At 49.6% G+C, this 18,826-nt stretch overlaps 1 protein-coding gene across 1 annotated transcript in view; it reads left to right on the forward strand.

The window, feature by feature from the left end:
- The first annotated feature begins 2,066 nt into the window (after positions 1-2,066).
- TTLL3 (tubulin tyrosine ligase like 3) overlaps positions 2,067-18,826 on the forward strand; it is a 28,414-nt gene continuing 11,654 nt past the window's right edge. The window contains 11 exon segments of the mRNA XM_073787671.1: positions 2,067-2,094; positions 2,267-2,358; positions 3,991-4,144; positions 4,280-4,371; positions 5,434-5,562; positions 6,588-6,702; positions 7,541-7,639; positions 8,872-9,067; positions 12,246-12,394; positions 15,509-15,752; positions 16,790-17,225. Of these exon segments, the coding sequence (XP_073643772.1) occupies positions 2,311-2,358; positions 3,991-4,144; positions 4,280-4,371; positions 5,434-5,562; positions 6,588-6,702; positions 7,541-7,639; positions 8,872-9,067; positions 12,246-12,394; positions 15,509-15,752; positions 16,790-17,225 (1,662 nt within the window). The 5' untranslated portion in view covers positions 2,067-2,094; positions 2,267-2,310.

The raw sequence follows: 18,826 nt of genomic DNA on the forward strand, positions 1-18,826 counted from the left end.
AGAACTCTCATTTGTCACAGATCCATCTCTCAGGGTTCAGAGCCCCTAGAACCAAATTTGCTGCTGGTGAGTACAGACCGGACGGTTGCCAATCAGCCGGTCCTCTCCTGACGGCATGCCTTTTGGGAAGCCCAGTCACCAGCCACAGGGTTGGGAAGAGTGATTTCAGTGGTTAGGGTTGGCTGGACAGCTCTGTGGAGGACCCACCGTCACTGTATGAGCAGATCTACCAGTGAATAAAAAAGCTGCGTTCGTGGACTTTGCTTGAGTGGGCATTGCTACAGTTTGCCTCGCAGACTGTCCATTTGGTACTTGCATTACTGGTAGGCAACCCTCTGAGTGATGACATGGACTTGTGTTTAATAGCATTTCTTTGTGTGTGTGTGTGTGTGTGTGTGTGTGTGTGTGTGTGTGTGTGTGTGGTATGCGGGCCTCTCACTGTTGTGGCCTCTCTTGTTGCGGAGCACGGGCTCCGGACGCGCAGGCACAGCGGCCATGGCTCACAGGCCCAGCCACTCCGTGGCATGTGGGATCTTCCCGGACCGGGGCACGAACCCGTGTCCCCTGCATCGGCAGGCGGACTCTCAACCACTGCGCCACCAGGGAAGCCCTAATAGCAATTCTGTTTCAGAGTGGGGCTCTAGAGTCAGATCTGGGTTCCAATGCTGCCTCTGCTGTGCGATTTAAGGCAAATTATTTAACGTCTTGGAGCCTTATTTATCTCACCTGTGACATTTGAGGTTAACACTTTCCTACTACTTCCAAAAAGGTTGCTTACAGTCTTGTCTTGAGGGCTGTTGCATAACTTGTTTTTTTCCCCGCAGTCGACTCAAACAATGATACTTTATTTCCGAGGGTTTTTTTTTGGGGGGGGCGGGGTGTGTTCTGCACTTCATTATTTTCCCCATAATACTGCCCTGGCTTTCAAATCTACCCCCAAGGACCTTACCCTAGCTCCATCTGCCAGGTCCTGCAGATCTGATCAGGTCTCACCAGGACACTGGCTTCCTTTTAGTTCCCCAGGAAGGTTCTTACTCTCTCAGGGCTGTTGCTGAGAATGTCCTCTCCCTGGAATGCTATCCCTCCCCTGGCAAACTCCTCAACACCTTTGCCTTCTGTAGGCTTCAGCTTAAATGTCATCTCTTAAGAGAGGACATCCTTGATTACCTTATATAAAGTGTGCCCCCTTCCTAGTTTCAGTTCATTGCTTGTTCATTGCCCTTATCATACCTACACCTGTTTTATTCCTGTGTTGCTTGCTTTTTGTTTGTTTCCCCTTCACTTGGCTGTAAGCTCCGTGAAATCAGGGACCATCCCTAGGTTGTTCTTCCGGTCCCCAGCACCTAGCTCACCACGTAGCATGTGGTCCCCTATGAATACTGCGGAATAACTGAAGCCCCAGGAAGCGCTGGATAAAGAATCAGGACTCTGTTAGAAACTGGCGGACCAGTGAGTGCTCTGCGCTTCCAACTCCAGCTCCCTGTTCATTAAGGGTCTGGGGCAGGTGAGGCTCGGAGTTTGGCCTGCTGGAAGTAGTCCCACCGAACCAGCCCCCCGAGGCCTGATTGTGCCGGGTGAATGGTTTCTAAGGCGACAAAAGACAGAGGGCGGGGCCTCAGAACGGAGGGCCCAGCTCGGGCACCGCAGGGCCCTCCTGCAAGACGCGGCTGCGCGCGGACGGGAGGCGGGCTCTGGAGCCCTGGGAACGCGCGCGCGCGGCGAGGGGTGCACGCACGGCCCCGACGCGGCGCTGCTCCTGAGGGCGGAGGAGCTGGGGGCTGTACCTCGCGGCTCCACCGCCTGGTACCGCCAGGACGCGGGTCCCGTGTGCAGCTGGCCGCGAAAGCCGCTGCCGCCCGAGCCCCGCACCAGTCCCCCCGCCCCATGGCCCTGGGCGCGCCACTCCGAGTTCCAGCTTCCAGAGGAGGCTCCGGCAGGCGGCCAACGCTGGGCAGGCAGCCCAGCCTCGGCGCTCCGCCTAGGCTGCGACCTCGAGTCCTCGGCCCACGGCAGCCACGCCCAGGGAGCCGCGGATCCCTGCCCCCCCTGGGCCCTCGCCCACCCCGGCCCAGGAGGACGACCCGCCGCAGGACGGTGAGGCCCTTTGCGGCCCGCCCCTCCTGGCCCGAGGCAGTTGGGGCCAGGACCAGAAGACTGGGGGCGGACGTGGGGATCCGGAGAAGAGCTGTAGAGGATGAGCATCCGGATGAAGAGTGGAGAGAGAGGAGGGGTGCCAACCCCAGCCCCACTGCGCATCTTTCTGCAGGTTCTCTTGTCCTTTGGCGAGGATTCTCCAAGGCGTCTCAACACATGGGCCGGCTCAGAAACGCCAAGATCCACGTGGAGAGAGCTATCAAGGTCGGAGGGAGCTTGGGGGTCTAGAAAGGGCCTGGAGAGTGGCTCATCCTGCCTCCCTGCACTATTTTCTCCCATCCTTAGAAAACATACAAGAAAAAAATCCTTGATCCCTTGATCCACACCCATCTTCAAATACTTCCCCATTTTTCAATACCCCCTTCACAGCCAGACTTCTTGGCAGAATTGTCTACTTCACCTGGGATTCACTCCTCAGCTCCCACCACTCTGGTTCCCTGCCCTTCCCCACTCCCATCGGGAACCACTCTAGTCAAGGTCACTGGTGACCTCCAAGGAGCCAGATCCAGCAGTCAGTCCCTCTTCTGTCCTGACCTTGGTTTGGCACCTTAGGCACCGACCCCCCACACATACCTTCCCTTTTGGCTGTCTGCACACTCCTAGTTCTCCTTTCTCCCTCCCTGGCAGCTACTTTTCAGTTGCCTTTGAAGACTTCTTGGGACACTCCTGGTTCCCTGGATCCCTCTCCACACCTGTCTCCTTGGCCATGAGTCCAGTCAGTGTGCTGTGCCCCCTCCATGCCCTTTCCAGCCCAGCCTGTCCTCTAACTGCACGCTCCAGAGATCCAGCCCCCCACTTGACATCGCCCAGGGAACATCAAAGCATTTCAGACCCATGTCCCAAACCATACTCTTGATTTTCCTGCCCAAACCTGTTCTCCTCCCTACTCTCTGATCTCCTCCATCTCCCAGTTGTTCAAGCCAGAAATCTGATCTTTCTGTTCCCTCACCCACACATCTAATCCCATCAGCAAAACTAGTCTCTATTTCCAAAACGAATCTCACCTCTATTGCCTTGTTCCCATCCATCTCCACTGTAAGAACCTGCAGAAACAACAACAGCCTTCTGCCTCATCTCCCTGCTTCCATCCTTGTCCCCTCCATCTGTTTTCCGTACGACAGCAAGCCAGCAAGCCACACTTACAGCCTCCAACTATGTCACTCCCTCCCTTCACTTTATTGCTTCATGCTACTCTTAATATAAAATTCAAGTTCGTTCCAAGGCTTGCAGGACCTTCCACAGTCTACTTCTACCTCTCAGGAGGTCTCCCCCTCATTTTCCACACTCCATTCACCCTGGCTTCCTTCCAGTTCCTCCCAACCTCTCCAGCCTCAAGACCTTTGCACATGCTTTTCCCTCTGCCTGAACTGCCATTTGCCCAGCTCTGCACATTCCTGGCTCCTTCTCAGCCTCCCCTGACTGTTTCTCTGGGTCCCCATTAAGATCCAGTTTCTCGAGCTCGCCAGCCTGGATGTAAATTCCTGCTCTTTCACTTAACCACTGTGTGGCCAAGCTACTCAATCTCTCTATGTCTCTGTTTCATAACCAGTTAAGTGGTGATAATAGTATCTATTAAAAATACATATCATTGTTAGTAATGTATATAAGTGATTAACACATAGAAGGTGCTCAGTAAATATTAGCAAATAAATATAGTTACTCTTGTGATGATTATTATGCAGATTATTTTTCTATTTATTTATAGCCTGTCTCTTCTACTGGAATATAAAAATTTCCTGAAGGCAGAGGCCATAGCTGTCCGGTTCACCGTTATATCCCCTGTGACAGGCACTTAGGCTATACTTGCTGAACAAGCATTCTTCTGTTACCTTGCAGCAGAAGAAGATTTTCATGATCCAAGGCTGCTACCCTGTGATCCGGTGGCTTTTGCGCCAGAGGGGCTGGGTGGAGAAGAAGATGGTCCATCACTTGGGTACCACGCTGCCACCACCACACAAGGATCTGGGTGACAGTGACACCACTGAGGATGGTGAGCAATCCCTCCCTTTCCCCAAACTTCCTGAGTCCCATCCCTTTGGTTCCCGCTGTCCCAGGGTTGAGGCTGTGATATGGGCCTGTGGGGTGGGGACAGGGGCCTTACCAGGCCTGGTCTCTGCATCCACAGAGGACGAAGATGAGGATGAAGCATTCCGGCTACCACAGCTGTTCGATGATTTACTGGAATTTGATGACCTGCATGGGACGCATGCTCTGATGGTGAGGGCCCAGGGGGCTGGACAGGGGTCTGCTTCGTTTGAGGGAGAGCACTAGAGTCCAGCTGGGTGACCCCAGACAAGTCCTTTCCTTCTCTGGGCCTCAGTTTCCCTATCTGTGATAAAAACGGATTGGTTCTCTAAAGCCTAGGTAGGCCAGCGGAGTGGTGAGGGACACAGACAAGGCTGGCCTGGGTTCAGAACTGTTTGTTGCTAGGTTGTTATCAGAAGCTGGCACAACCTGCACGCCTGGTAATTTCCCCCTTCCAAATAAAAACCCCATAGTTCATCTTCCCCCGTCCCCAGCAAGGGAAGGCTAGCAGGAAGGGCTTAAAACGTTTTGAAAGAGGCTGGTATGATGTTGTGGAGGGTGTGTGTGCTGAGATGGGGACACTTGGCTTTCAATCTCGGCACCACCACTTACTGAGCTGAACTAGACCAAACTGCCGTTTTCGTCTGTCAGGCGAGGTTGAGGACTGCCACTTCCATATGGCCCAACCTTGTGAGCCCTTGGACAAGTCCCTGTGCCTCAGTTCCCTCATCTGTGAAATGGGGATAATGGTAGCACCTACCTCATAGGGTCGTAGTGAGGATTAAAGGAGTTGACATGGCAAGCTTAGAACAGGGCCTGGCACATGGTGTTACAGGTTATCAATAGTCCTACCTCCCAGAGTTGCAGGAAGGACGGAGAGAGGTGGAGCCCACGAGAGAGCCTTTGTCACATGCAGTGTGCCCACCAGCTTGGAGGCACAGTCATGCCACTGAGCAAGTCACTCGTGGCCAAGAGCCAGAACAAGGTGTGGCGTTCAGGTGTGGGGCTTAGTCACTGCCTGGGGGCACCTGGCCAAAGGAGCTGCGAGCTCACCTGCTCTCTGCTCACGCAGTGTGTGCCCCGGAGGAAGAGATGTCTTTTCTTAATGTACACAAAGATGGCATGTGGGCTAGAGGCCCCCTTGATAGCAACCTTTCCTTCCATTCTCCCACCTTGCTCAGCAGGGCGGGGAGAAGCCTCCTCGGGCCTTGTGCTGCCCACATTAGCCTCCCCTGTCTCCTCCCCTCCCCACAGTCGCGCATGGTTCGGAACGAGATCCCCTACTTCATCTGGACCACTCGGCGGAACATGCTGGACTGTCGCTTCCTCTCCAAGGATCAAATGATAAACCACTATGCCCAGGCGGGCTCCTTTACCACAAAGGTGGGTTCTCCAGGGCGCGGGCATGGCAGCTTCTAACCCCCCCACCCTCGGGCCGGCAACCTCACTCCCTGTTCTCCTCGTCAGTAAGAGTTTTCAGGAGATGGGGAGGTATATGACTCAGTGGGATTCGGACACGCCTGGGTTCAAATCTAACCCCTGCAGCATGTCTGCCACATGTAGACATGATGCCTAACATAGATTCCAGGATCCAAATGGGATCTGGAGACAGAACAAACACCAAGTCCGGTGATAGTGAACAGGAGGACCCTTCTCTCCAAGCAGAGCATATCTGGCTGATGGATCCATTATATCTTAGCTGGGTTTATTAACAAGTGACTTTACCTCTCTGAGCCTCAGGTCCCTCATCTTTTTTTTTTTTAATTTATTTATTTTTGGCTGCTTTGGGTCTTCGTTGCTGTGCGGAGGCTTTCTCTAGTTGGGGCGAGTGGGTCCTACTCTTTGTTGTGGTGCGCGGGCTTCTCATTGCGATGGCTTCTCTCATTGCGGAGCACAGGCTCTAGGGGCGCTGGCTTCAGTAGTTGTGGCTCGCGGGCTTAGTTGCTCCACGGCATGTGGGATCTTCCCGGACCAGAGATTGAACCCGTGTCCCCTGCATTGGCAGGCGGATTCTTAAGCACTGCGCCACCAGGGAAGCCCAGGTTCCTCATCTTTAAATGAGAATACCAGTAAGACCTATCATCTAGGGTTATGGCAAGAATGATAGGCTTTATAACTGAGACCTGCTAGTATATTATTAGTGTGGACTGGGAGGATTCCTAGAGAAGGCAGGTATTTAAGGGTGTGAAAGAGTGGATGGGAAGGATGTGGGGCATACTCGGCGGAGGAACCACATGGGCAACACGGGGAGGTGGACATGAGTGGGTCAAGCCTAGCAAGTGGGGCAGAGGCCCTGAGCACGTCCAAGCAGGGTCCCCTTGAGCTGTCTGGGTGTGTGCCAAGTGTGGGGGCCCTTAGAGGCCCTCTGGGCCAGTGCCACCCTGCCCCCTCAGCGGCTAACTCCATAGGTGGGTCTGTGTCTCAATCTCCGGAATTTGCCGTGGTTTGACGAGGCCGATGCCGACTCCTTCTTCCCGCGCTGCTACCGCCTGGGGGCTGAGGATGACAAGAAGGCCTTCATAGGTAAGGAGATGCCAGCCCCATGCCTGGACCCTCAAGCCGAGGGATGAGCGCTAAAGCCCTGGCTGGTGTTGGAGAGCAAAGGGCCCCTCTCCTCATGCCCTCATCTACCCCAGCAGATATCCTTCTCCCTCCCCAATCCTTATCTTTCCCTAATGTACCTCCCTTAATGAGCCTCCTGCCTTGGTCAACCCAGACCTCCAGAAGAGCTGATGTAGCTTAGTTTACTTTCTAGAGCAGGTTCTAAAAGTTGGTCTCTTGGTTGAGTTTGGAATCCAGAATAAGTTCCAACCTTGTGTCAGATTCCACTGGCTAGACTGGGTTCCAAACCTAGAAAAGGCTCTAGACTTCGGGATTCTCAGGCAGAGTAGGGTCCAACTCCAGCACATGCCCTAAAGTCAGGTCAGAATTTGGATCCAGATTAGATGCTAGGTTTAAATTAGTCTCCAAATCTGATATAGATTCTGGGCCAAGGTCTGGTTCTCAGGCTAGATAAGTATCAAAAGTGGATCAGGACATTGTAAATCAACTATACATCAATTAAAAAATAAAATTTAAAAAAAATCACCAAAAGAAAAAAAAAAAGTGGATCAGGAACAGAAGAGAGAAAGCAGACAGCAGATCCAGGCATGATTCTGAAGGTAGAGTATGAGCCAAGTCAGGTGAGGTTCTGGGTCTGGTTCTACGGTTGAAACAGAAGCCAGGTTCTAGTCCAGGTTCTAGAATCAGAAACAGTAGTCAGGTTCCGGATCCAAAATGGGGCAGGTCATGCTCAGGTTCCGGAACCAGAATAGGCCTGGAGCCTAGAGGCTGAGCAGGGTATCCCCTGCCCCGGGAGCAGAGGACTTCTGGCTGACAGCTGCCCGCAACGTTCTCAAGCTGGTGGTAAAGTCAGAATGGAAGTCATACTCTATCCAAGCAGAAGAGGCAGCGGCCCCAGGTAAGCACTGTGGTTACCTCCACCCCCCAGTCGCTTATCCTCCCACCAAGCCACACACCCATCCACCTGTTCATCCACGCATCTGTCTTTGTATTTTTCTCATCCATCTGCCCATCCACCACCCCTTCCTACCAGCCCATCCGTACATTTATCCACCCATCTGTCCACCCTTTGTCCATCCATCTGCCTACCTTCTCACCCACCCGACTCATGCACCTACCCATTCATCCATCCATTCATCTTCCCCCCCACTGTCGTTCTGTTCATTCACCTACTTCTCTCAGCTCCTCTCTCCCTATCCATCTAGCCACTCCACCTTCCTACCTATCTACCTATCTGTCCTTGTCTCCCCATCCATTTACCTCTTTTCCATCCAGCCATCCACCACCTATGTGTCCTCCGGCCCATCCACTCATCATTTTTCCGTCCCAAACACCTACCCAAGTGTCTTCCTATACATTTGTTAATTGACCCACTGCCTCATTCAGCCCTCCTATGGGCCTGGCATGTGGCCAAGCACTCGAGAGAGGACAGACTAAGAGGATGTGGTCCATCCCTGCCCTGTGGGGAGCTCAGGTCTGTGAGGAGAGGAAGCTGTGCAACCATGTAGTTTCACTTGGTCTGAGGACTCCTTGTGCCTTGTGAAGGGGGACACAGAGAGTCCCTCGCTGCCTGCTGGCTCAACCCATTGCTTGCCTTTTCCCTCTCTGGACTTAGCTCCTACCTCACAGCCTCCACCCTGTAACCCAGGGTCTAATCAGTCAGGGATTCGAAGAAGTGAGGGGCAGCTCTACTGGGAGGAGGAAAATCCCTGGCTCTTCCAGAGGCCGACTGCCCAATTGCTGTCTCTTGGGTGTGTCAGGTGCAAAGAAGACGGTCATGTGTCGGGATCAGGGGCACAAAGGCCCCAGGCGTGTCAGAACTCCCAAGCACGGAGAGGCTGCAGGTGTGTGCTGGGGTTATAGGTGCTGAGATGCTTCGGGGACATTTAGGGTGGAGCCTCAAACGAGTGATAGGTCCTGGGACACTGAGGGCCAAGGGTGAGCACTGGGGCCGCAGGTGAATTTAGAACAAAAGCCCCAGGTGAGTGATCGGTCCCAGGGCAGTAGGGGATGCAGGTGTGTGCTGGGCCTCAGGTGTATTTAGGGTGAAGTCTCAGGTAAGTGACAGGCCTTGGGGCAGTGGGGGCCATGGCATATGGGATAGTGACAGCCCCCTCCCTGTCTCTACAGGAGACAAGCAGCCCAAGAAACAAGAGAAAAAGCCGGTGACGGTGTCCCCAGAGTTTGTGGATGAGGCTCTGTGTGCCTGCGAGGAGCACCTTAACAACGTGGCCCACGTGGACATTGACAAGGACATGGAGGCCCCGCTCTACCTGAGCCCTGAGGGCTGGTCCCACTTCCTCCAGCGCTACTATCAAGTGGTCCAGTGAGTACCTCTGCAGCCCTGGCCATGGGGCATGGCAGATGCTCCTTGCTCTCGGGCAGCTTCCGTGTTCTGAGCTGATGCTCAGGGACAGACCCTCTCTGTCGAGTGCTGCCCCCATCTCTCTCCAAACCTCCCCGTTTTGTTCACCCCACTATTCTCCTTCTTCAGAACCCCCAAGAGCTCCCACTGCCTTCATAATAGGGTCCAAACTACTCTTCCCAGACCTTGACATAGCATAGTGACCAAGATCATGGCTGTGCTGTCGGATAGACCTGAGTCTGCCTTTGCCGCTTCCAAGCTCTGTGACCTTGGGAACATCACTAATCCTTATGAGCTTTGCTTTTCTCAAATGTAAAATTGGTTTAAAAATAATGTCTGCCTGAAAGGTAGGATTAGACAGGATAATCTGTATGATGTTCTCAGCACTGACTCTTAGTTTTCACTCACAAAGTAAGACTCTATTAAGTCATTTAGATTTTATCCTGCAGGCCAACGTTTCCCAAAGTGTACTACACAGGAGGCTAGTACTACAGGCTGTAAATAGAGTTTATGAAAAAGGGGCTTTTGTGGTCCATCACATTTGGAAAACATTGGGTTAAACAAAGTTAGTTAAAATAGGTTTCCTTGACGCAGGACTTTTCAGAACCTATGGGTGGTGTAAACCTCCAAGAGAGACAGCGTGTGCAGTATATCCTGTACTTAGGTGACCCCAGCCCCCCGCCCCAAGCATCCTGAGCGGTTGCGTTTGCAGAACACACTCCGGGAAAAGGTTCTTGAGCAGAGCAAAGGAGTATTGAGATGGACCTGGAGCTGTTGTAGAGAGACTCCGTTCAGCAGAGTGTGTGGGAGAGCCTGGACGGAGGAGGACCCTGAAGGCAGGAGCACACTCAGCATTTACCAAGCCCCTCCTGTGTGCCAGGAGTTGTGCCAGGCTCCAGAAATGAAACGAAGTCCCTGCCCTCAGGGGCACACAGCAGTAAGCTTGGCGGGGGGAGTGCCAGGGCCCTCAGCTGGCATGGTGTTAGAATAGAAAGGAACAGACAGATTTAATGATTGATGGAGACTGAAGAACTAATAAATGAACTTTGGACGAATGAATTACCAAGCAAACCCACATCACTGATGAATAATTCATTTGTATCTTTTTTTAAACATTGGGAAACAAAAACTAGGTGTCCCCATACTTTCCCCTCACCTGTCAGAAAACATGAAGCCACCCTTCTTAAATTAAGAATGATCAGGACTGAGTTAGAACAGTAGGTGGAAAGAATGTCAGTCCTCTGCATTTCCGGATGTGGGGCAAGTTGGGGGCTGGAGGAACCTCTCAAAAGTCAGGATTACATAAAATATTACATCATATAACATTGCCTTGAATTGTTCAGTACAGATCATTAGCTTTTATTAATTTATTCAGTATTTATCGCTGCTTCTCAACTTTTTAAAAAACAAATCCATGACGCACCAGCCAGGCTTTTTTTTTTTCCCCGCTCCCCCCACCAACCAGGCTCTTATCAAGGTTCACTTTCCACAGAAACACTGTTTATTTTTTTGCTAAATATAAAATCATATTGTCATGTTGAATACACTTTTTCAAGTTGCACGTGCCCCTGCCACCACCACGTGACACTTTCCTGGGCCAAATCACGGATTTGCTCAGCAGATTCTTTATGCCATGGCCACAGAAAAGTTTCCAGCAAACCTTGTGGAAATAGAAGAGCCAGGACTTACGTGTGAGTAAGAGGCCTTGCCAAGCCCCCTCCATCTGACTGTCCCCGTTCCTGGCACTGCCCAGCTGCTGCTGCTGCTCCTGCCTTAGCAACAGAGAGACAAGTTCTCCGTGGCTGGAGACATTCAAGAGGCTAAGATGTTAAAGAGACGTTACCATCTAGTGGAGGCTTCCTTCGTATTCATTCAGAAGAAAACAAATGGGAGAGTTTGGATGAGGCTACCATCTGGGGTATTTTGTGACTTGGTTTAGCTGAGGACATTCTGCGTCCTGTAGGGAACAGGTCCCTCTTTGTCCATGAACCCTTATCAGTACAGCCCAGTTGCTGAGGCCAGCTCCCGCCAGAGGACTTACTTATCCAACCAGTCATTCATTCAGTTAACAAACTTTCAGGGAGCCCCTAATAAGTGCTGGGTACTGCTTGGGGTTGGGACTACAGCAGAGAATAACAACTACAAAAAATATTCCTGCCCTCATAAAGCTTACGTTCCAGTGAGCAGAGACAGGCAATAACCAAATGGGTCTGGGTGTCAGGTGGTAAGTGATGGGAAGAGAAATAAATCAAGGAGATGTGTCATACAGATGTGCTAGAAAAGAATTAGACTAAGGGGCTTCCCTGGTGGCACAGTGGTTGAGAGTCCGCCTGCCGATGCAGGGGACACGGGTTCGTGCCCCGCCCCGGTCTGGGAAGATCCCACATGCCGTGGAGCGGCTAGGCCCGTGAGCCATGGCTGCTGAGCCTGCGCGTCCGGAGCCTGTGCTCCACAATGAGAGAGGCCACAACAGTGAGAGGCCCGCGTACCGCAAAAAAAAAAAAAAAAAAAAAAAAAAAAAAAGAATTAGACTAGAAAGGGGCCACCTATCAACCAGTGTTAGGTTCTGATTAGGAGGGGAATGAACCCCCCCAAAGCACCTGTGGATGAAGAATCAGGAAGAGTGGAGTTTGCATCCTGCCACTTAACTCAGTGTGTGGCCTTGGGCAAATCCCTCAACTCTCCAACCTTCAGTTTATACTTCTCTAAAATGGGATCAGTAACATCTCCCTGGAGATGGATTAGTGATAATATAGATAAAGCCCTTGGCACAGTGCCTGGCACATAGTGGTGCCTCATCATTTGATGCTGGTATGATTAAATTCTATCAAAGGCAGTTTTAATGTAATAGAAAGGGAGGTGGCAGAAGGTGGAGTGTTGGAGTGAGGGGGGTGCAGTAGGTAGAATGTCCCCATCCTCTCCCATTCCAGCAGTCTGGGACGGTGCCCTGGGCAGGGTGGATTTGGGGGACAACCTGAGCGTGGGGCTGGAGGTTTGGGAGAGACCTATCTGGATCTCTAGGGGAAGGGTGTGACCAAAGCTGGTTGGACCATGGCCAGGGAGCTTTTGTCTCCCCTTGCCTTGTTCACCAGGATGCCCCCAGGCCCAGCCCTGCCCAAGTCCCATCATCTCCCCACAGCGAGGGGGCAGAACTCAGGTACCTCGACACTCAGGTCCAGCGCTGTGAGGACATCCTGCAGCAGCTGCGGGCCGTGGTGCCCCAGATGGACATGGAAGGAGATCGCAACATCTGGATCGTGAAGCCGGGAGCCAAGTCCCGTGGACGAGGTGGGGGTCAGCCCCTGCTTCCTGTACCAGCACCCTACACCCTCCCCAGCTAGAGGCCAGGGAAGTTAAATAGTACAGGTTCTGTTGGAGCCAAACTACCTAGGTTCGAATCCCAGCTCTGCTACTTACATGCTGTGTGACCTTGAGCAAGTTATATCACTTCTCTGAACCTCAGTTCCCTTATCTGTTGAGGATTAAACAAGGTAGTACATCTACCACTCAGCATGGTGCCTGGCACAGTAGCCACCCCATCAGTGTTGGCTGCTGTGATGATGATGCCAGCACCTCCTCTCCTGCCCTGAGGGTTTAGGTTAATGCTTTAGGCAGGTCTGGTGATACTCACATGCAGTTGCTTGTCATCTAAGGGCTCTCATATTTGACCAGTGCATCCTTGTGAGGGTATAGTACAGGGGTCAAGGGTATGGATGCTGGGAGCGAGACTTCCTGGATTCAAACCCCAGCTCTGCCTCCTAATATCCATAAGACCTCGGGCAGGTTAGTTAACCTCTTCCGTGCCTCATTTTCATCATTGTTAAAATGAAGCCAATAATGCCTACCTGAGAGGATTACATGAGAATCATATATGGAAAGTGCTTAGATCCTGCACTTTTACAGAGTACCTGCTATGTAATAACAGCTGTTATTATTCTGACTGCTTAGCATGAATGGAATTTGAACAGGGCAGCCAGCAAGCTGGGGTGGTGCATTAGCCCAGCCTTTAAAAGATGGTTAAGGACTTCCAAGATGTAAAAAACAGACTTCTGGCAGCAGATCGCTCCATGTACTGCCTGCCCTTGAGTGAATTTGTTCATGTCCAAGTGAAGCTGTCACAGCTCCACACACTATGGGACACTCCTGTTGGGACGTCTTTTCAAAACCAGCATCATAGTCTTTTCTTTTTCTACCTTGGAAATAGTTTTGTTGGTTTTTTCCAAGTATGAAAATACGTATTTGTTATTTTTTTAAAAAAGATCAGACAGTACAGAAAAGTGGAAGGAAGCAAAGGCACCCTTGATTTCCCTGAGATAACTACAATTCACCTTGTGATGTGTTTCTTTCTATACTTTCTTCTATGCATCTGGAGAGAGTGTGCATGTTTTATTTTATTTTAAATAAGAGCATACTATTTGGTAGCTTCCTTTTTTCATTTATTATATCTTTCCATATCAGTGAGTATTACTCATTTATTTTTTGCACCTTTCTTTTTTCTTAACAGTAGATCTTGGAGATCACTCCATTTTAGTACATCTAGATCTGCTTTTCTTCCCCGCCTGTTTTTAGCTTATTATTATAGACACTTTTCAAACATACACAAAAGCAGAGAGAATAATACAGTGAATCCCAAAGTATTTCAACATTTTCTCTCCATTTTTAGAAAAACTTAATTGAAATATGTATACAATATACTTCACTGAAAAGGGTATACATTGTGAATATACAACTCAGTGAATTGTCACATAGTGAACACACTCGTGGAAACAGCACCCACATCATGAAATACAGCACCCTAGAGGGCCCCTCCCATGCCATCTCCAGGTCTCTACCTCCCTGCAGTGGGAACCCCTATGCTGACTTACAACACCATAGATTAGTGTTGCCTGTTTTTGAATTTTATATAAAAGTACAGTAGGTGCTTTCTTACCTCATTCTGTTTTACAGCTGCATAGTCTAATCTTGTTTAGATGTACTCTCGTGGTCTTACCTAATCCTTTTCTGATGGATATTTAGATGGCCACCATTTTTTTTTCCTGTTTATTTGATTATTGATTGATGAATTGCTATTACAAGCAACACTGTGATGAATATCCTGTGCAGATATCTTAGTAGCCTTTCCATTTATTTCCTTAGGATAAATTCCTAAAAGTGAAATTGCTGGGTCCGAGGTCATGAACAGCCTCAATCTTTGGCTATACAAGGCGTCATGTTATTGGGAATCTTAGTGATCATTCTGGCCATTTGAGAAAGGATCTGGCTTGGGAACCTGGCACAAGTTATTCTGTGCCATAGGCGGGCAATCAGACTGTTTGAGGGGCCAAACAATGAAGAAATGAGATTGATTTGTGTGTTTGTTTGCCTTGTGATTCTTACTGTAGACCCTTGAACAACGTGGGTTTGAACTGCATGGGTCCACATATATGCGGATTTCTTTCGCTGTATACATACTTCAGTACTACATGATCTGTTGCTGGTTGAATCCGTGGATGCGGAACCACGGATACAGGGGGCCTACTGTAAAGTTATTTGATAATTTTTGACTGCTCGGAGGGTTGGCGCTCCTAATCCCCGTGTTGTTCAAGGGTCAGCTGTATATATCAGCATTAAAATAACGCCTTTTTAGCATAAGATACTTAACTTCACTCGTTATAAAACATAAAATTAAAATATCATTCTAGCTAAGAGAATGGCAAAAATAAATCATCAACAGTGTTGATAGAATGTGGGCAAACACACAATCTCATACACTCTTACTGGGAGTGCAGATTGGTAGAACATCTTTGTTCTATAAAGTGAAAAAATGCACATACCCTTTGAGCCAGCAAATCTATAGCTAGAGATGTTTTCCACAGGTAACTAGTAATAATGATACGAGTTAACACTTACTGAATGCTCACCAAGTGCCAAGCGGTGTTGCAATTCCTTAGCATGTTTAAGTGCATAGAATCCTATGAAACTGAGGCACACACAACTCTTCCATAACCTGGGAGCCTATCCATAGGACCTGGAAGCAGCACTTGGCTGCCTCTGGGGAAGGAGATGTATTTTTTTTCATTGTATACCCTTTTGTACTGCCTACTTTTCACTTCTGTTGTTTTATATTCCATTAGTTATTATGAAAAACTAATCAGAGTCATTTATGCACATGGTTTTTAAAAAAGCCCAGTACTGTTTGAATTGTTATCCGTGCATATATTCCTTTTCATCAAATAAAACTGGTTAATTTTTTTTTGAACTTTAAATCCTTAGCAGATTCTCAGCTTTCCCAAAGGGAACAGGGAGAAGGGGGCAGGCTCACCCATTTGGGCCTATCAGTCCTTTGGGGATGAGAGCTTATGATGAGCTGTCCATCTCCCAGCCCAAGCCTGGCCTGATCCCTGACCACCGTTTCCCCCGAAGGCATCATGTGCATGGACCACCTGGAGGAGATGCTGAAGCTGGTGGATGGCAATCCTATGATGATGAAGGACGGCAAGTGGGTGGTGCAGAAGTATATTGAGCAGCCCCTGCTCATCTTTGGCACCAAGTTTGATCTGAGACAGTGGTTCCTGGTGACCGACTGGAACCCGCTTACTGTGTGGTTCTACCGCGACAGCTACATCCGCTTCTCTACACAGCCCTTCTCCTTGAAGAACCTGGACAAGTGAGCCTCCCCCAGAACCCTCACTCCCATGAGCTCCCAGTCTAGCTGGGGAGCTGGCAGGAAGCAGCGATTCCAAGGCAATGCGGGGCTCCAAACACACTCTGCAGGCAGGCAGGCCTCTATCCCTCCAACACCTGTGTGTACCCTGTGCCGTTCAGTGTTCTAGGCACGTGGGACACAGCAGTGAACAAAACGAGCCCAGCCCTCAAGAGTTCATATTCCAACAGGGAGAAACAGACAAGCCATGAACATAATCAGTAAAATCATCTAATGGGTTAAAAGTGATATGTGTTAAAAAAAAAAAAAAAAAAAAAAAAGTGATATGTGTTATGGAAGAAAGGATGTAGAGCGGGGTAAAGGGGGATCAGGAGAAATGCGAGAGGAGAGAGGCAGGTTGCAGCGTTCATTTCGGGGGAGAGGAAGCCTGTTGAGCCCTCGGTTCAAATTCCGTCTCTGAAGCTTCCAAGCTCTGTGACTTGGGTCAGGTGAAAACCTATCAGTATTTAAGCTTCTGTTGCCACATCTGAAGAATGGAGGCAGTAATATGGAGCTCATAGCTGTCGGCTACTGAGTGCTCTGTATGTGACGATTGCTAAGCACTTCATGTATGTTATCTCAGTCCTCCGTGAAAACCCGGTGAAGTGGTACTGTTACTTACCCCCATTTTACAGATGTTGAAAGGAGCCCATGGGTTAAATGACTTATGTAAGGTCTTACCAGTCAGCGATGAAGATAGAACTTGAACACGTGTCTTAGTGACCATGGGGCCCATACTCTTAACCACCTTCTTATCTTCCAGGCACTGGGAGGGTTAACTGACACTGTCACAAAGCACTTAACACTGTGGCCCCTGTGCCCTCAGAGAGGTCCTGAGTGAAGACTGGTAGTGGCCCTAGAAGAATGTGATGAGGCCTTTGTCACCTCAAGCTGAATGGTCCAGAGTGTGCCGGGCTGGTTCCGGGGTTTGCCTGCCCTCCCCACGTTTGGGTGGGAGGGGCACAGGGAGCCAGCCCTCAGCTTTCTGCTCTCTGTCCCAGCTCCGTGCACCTGTGCAACAACTCCATCCAGAAGCACCTGGAGAATTCGTGCCACCGACACCCACTGCTGCCCTCAGATAACATGTGGTCAAGCCAGAAGTTCCAGGCCCACCTGCAGGAGATGGGGGCCCCGAACGCCTGGTCCACCATCATCGTGCCTGGCATGAAGGCTGCAGTGATCCACGCCCTGCAGACCTCCCAGGACACCGTGCAGTGTCGGAAGGCCAGCTTCGAGCTCTATGGCGCTGACTTTGTGTTCGGTGAGGACTTCCAGCCCTGGCTGATCGAGATCAACGCCAGCCCCACCATGGCACCCTCCACGGCTGTCACCGCCCGGCTCTGTGCCGGCGTACAGGCCGACACCCTGCGCGTGGTCATCGACCAGCGGCTGGACCGCAGCTGTGACACGGGGGCCTTCGAGCTCATCTACAAACAGGTGAGGTGGCCAGGCCCAGGCAGCACCCAGGGAGGCCTTCCCATAGTGGAGCTCAGGGCTTTGCAGTCATATAAACCTGGCTCAAGTCCTGGTCCTGCCACAGTGACTGGGTACAGCCACTTCACCCCCTTGAGCCTCCATTTCCCCATCTGTAAGATGGACATGCTATAACCATCTTTCTCCTGGGGTTTGGGAGATGAAATGAGTTAACGTGTGGATAATATTTCTAGAGAGGCCAGTAGCATAGTGTTAAAAGCATAGACTCTGAAACCTCCCTGGGTTCAAATCCTGGCTCAAATTCCTAACCTCTAGGGGTCTCAGTTTCCTTATTTGTAGAGCGGGAATGAAAATGGTACCTACGTCATAAGATTGTGAAAATTAAATGAGCTGATACAGGTAAAGCATTTTAGAGGTGCCTGGCACATAGTAAATGCTACAGAGGTTTTAGCTATTGTTAGTACCTAGTAAGGTTGTTAGGAGTTTTATGATAAATGCCATCACTGTAAAGTGCCTCACATATAGTAAGAGCCAATTTGAGGAGGCTGCTATTATTATTGTTATGTTATTATTGTTGTTGTTATTATTTATTTTACCTCGTTCCAAAAAGAGGTTTGAATCCACTTATTGGAATAAGATTTTTAAAAGTCAGAAAACTGACTTCAAGTGTTTCTGAACGCTGCAAGTAATTTCCTGTGGTTATTAAATTAAGTATCCTAAACCTTCTGATTGGGATTAGGCTTCCATCAAAGTTTGGCCACAGGGAGAGAATGTGCTGATCGTATAACCCAAGTGTCCTGGTCTTTGTCAGTTACTGATTGTATCTTAAATTAATATATTGACATTTTGGCTTCAAAAAATGTAAATGAGGAAACATAAGGGCAGGAAAATAAGATGAAGCAAAGGGGAAGGGAAAGTTTTAACTTAGTGGTTCCCAAATGCTGATCACAGGCCAGAATCTCCTGGAAAGTTTTCCAAAGGTACTGTTGTCAGGAAGCCCCACCCCCAGAGGTTGACCCGAAATGACTGGTTTAGGGACTATGCATCTGTACTTTTCAAATATCCTAGTTATTCCCAAAATCTCTTATAGCCAAGTCTTTTTGTTTTGGTTTTGTAAACCAACATGTAATCAAGATTCACGCTTTGCATTGGTTGTTTTGTCTCTTTCATTTCCTTTCTTTGCTTTTTTTTTTTTTTTTTTAAAATAGGTACTCCCACTCAGAAAGGAGAGGCAGGGTGGGAAGTACATAGGAATCATTAGTCCATAGCAATTGTGAAACCCACCCTGGCACTTAATTCTCCTTTTGCTCTTAGGATCCATTATTACTTTCTAGGAGTTCCCTGTGTCTCTTGCTTCCATCCATTGGGAAGTCAGTTCAGCCTTGAGTCATCCTCCCTCTTCTGTGATCATGCTCGGTAGTTCTTAGTCTGTTACCTGCTCAAAGAATTTTGGGGGTACAGAAGCCTCTTCCATTTCATATTGCATCTGTCCCTTTCAGTCCAAGTTGATATTTTTAAAAGCCTTGTGGGTTTCTTGTATATCAATTTATAACCCATTTTATTACACAAAGGCCATGTCCACAGATCTTAGAGATAAACTCTTC

Source organism: Tursiops truncatus, chromosome 10, assembly GCF_011762595.2.
Source record: "Tursiops truncatus isolate mTurTru1 chromosome 10, mTurTru1.mat.Y, whole genome shotgun sequence".
In the NCBI taxonomy this organism is placed as follows: Eukaryota; Metazoa; Chordata; class Mammalia; order Artiodactyla; family Delphinidae; genus Tursiops; species Tursiops truncatus.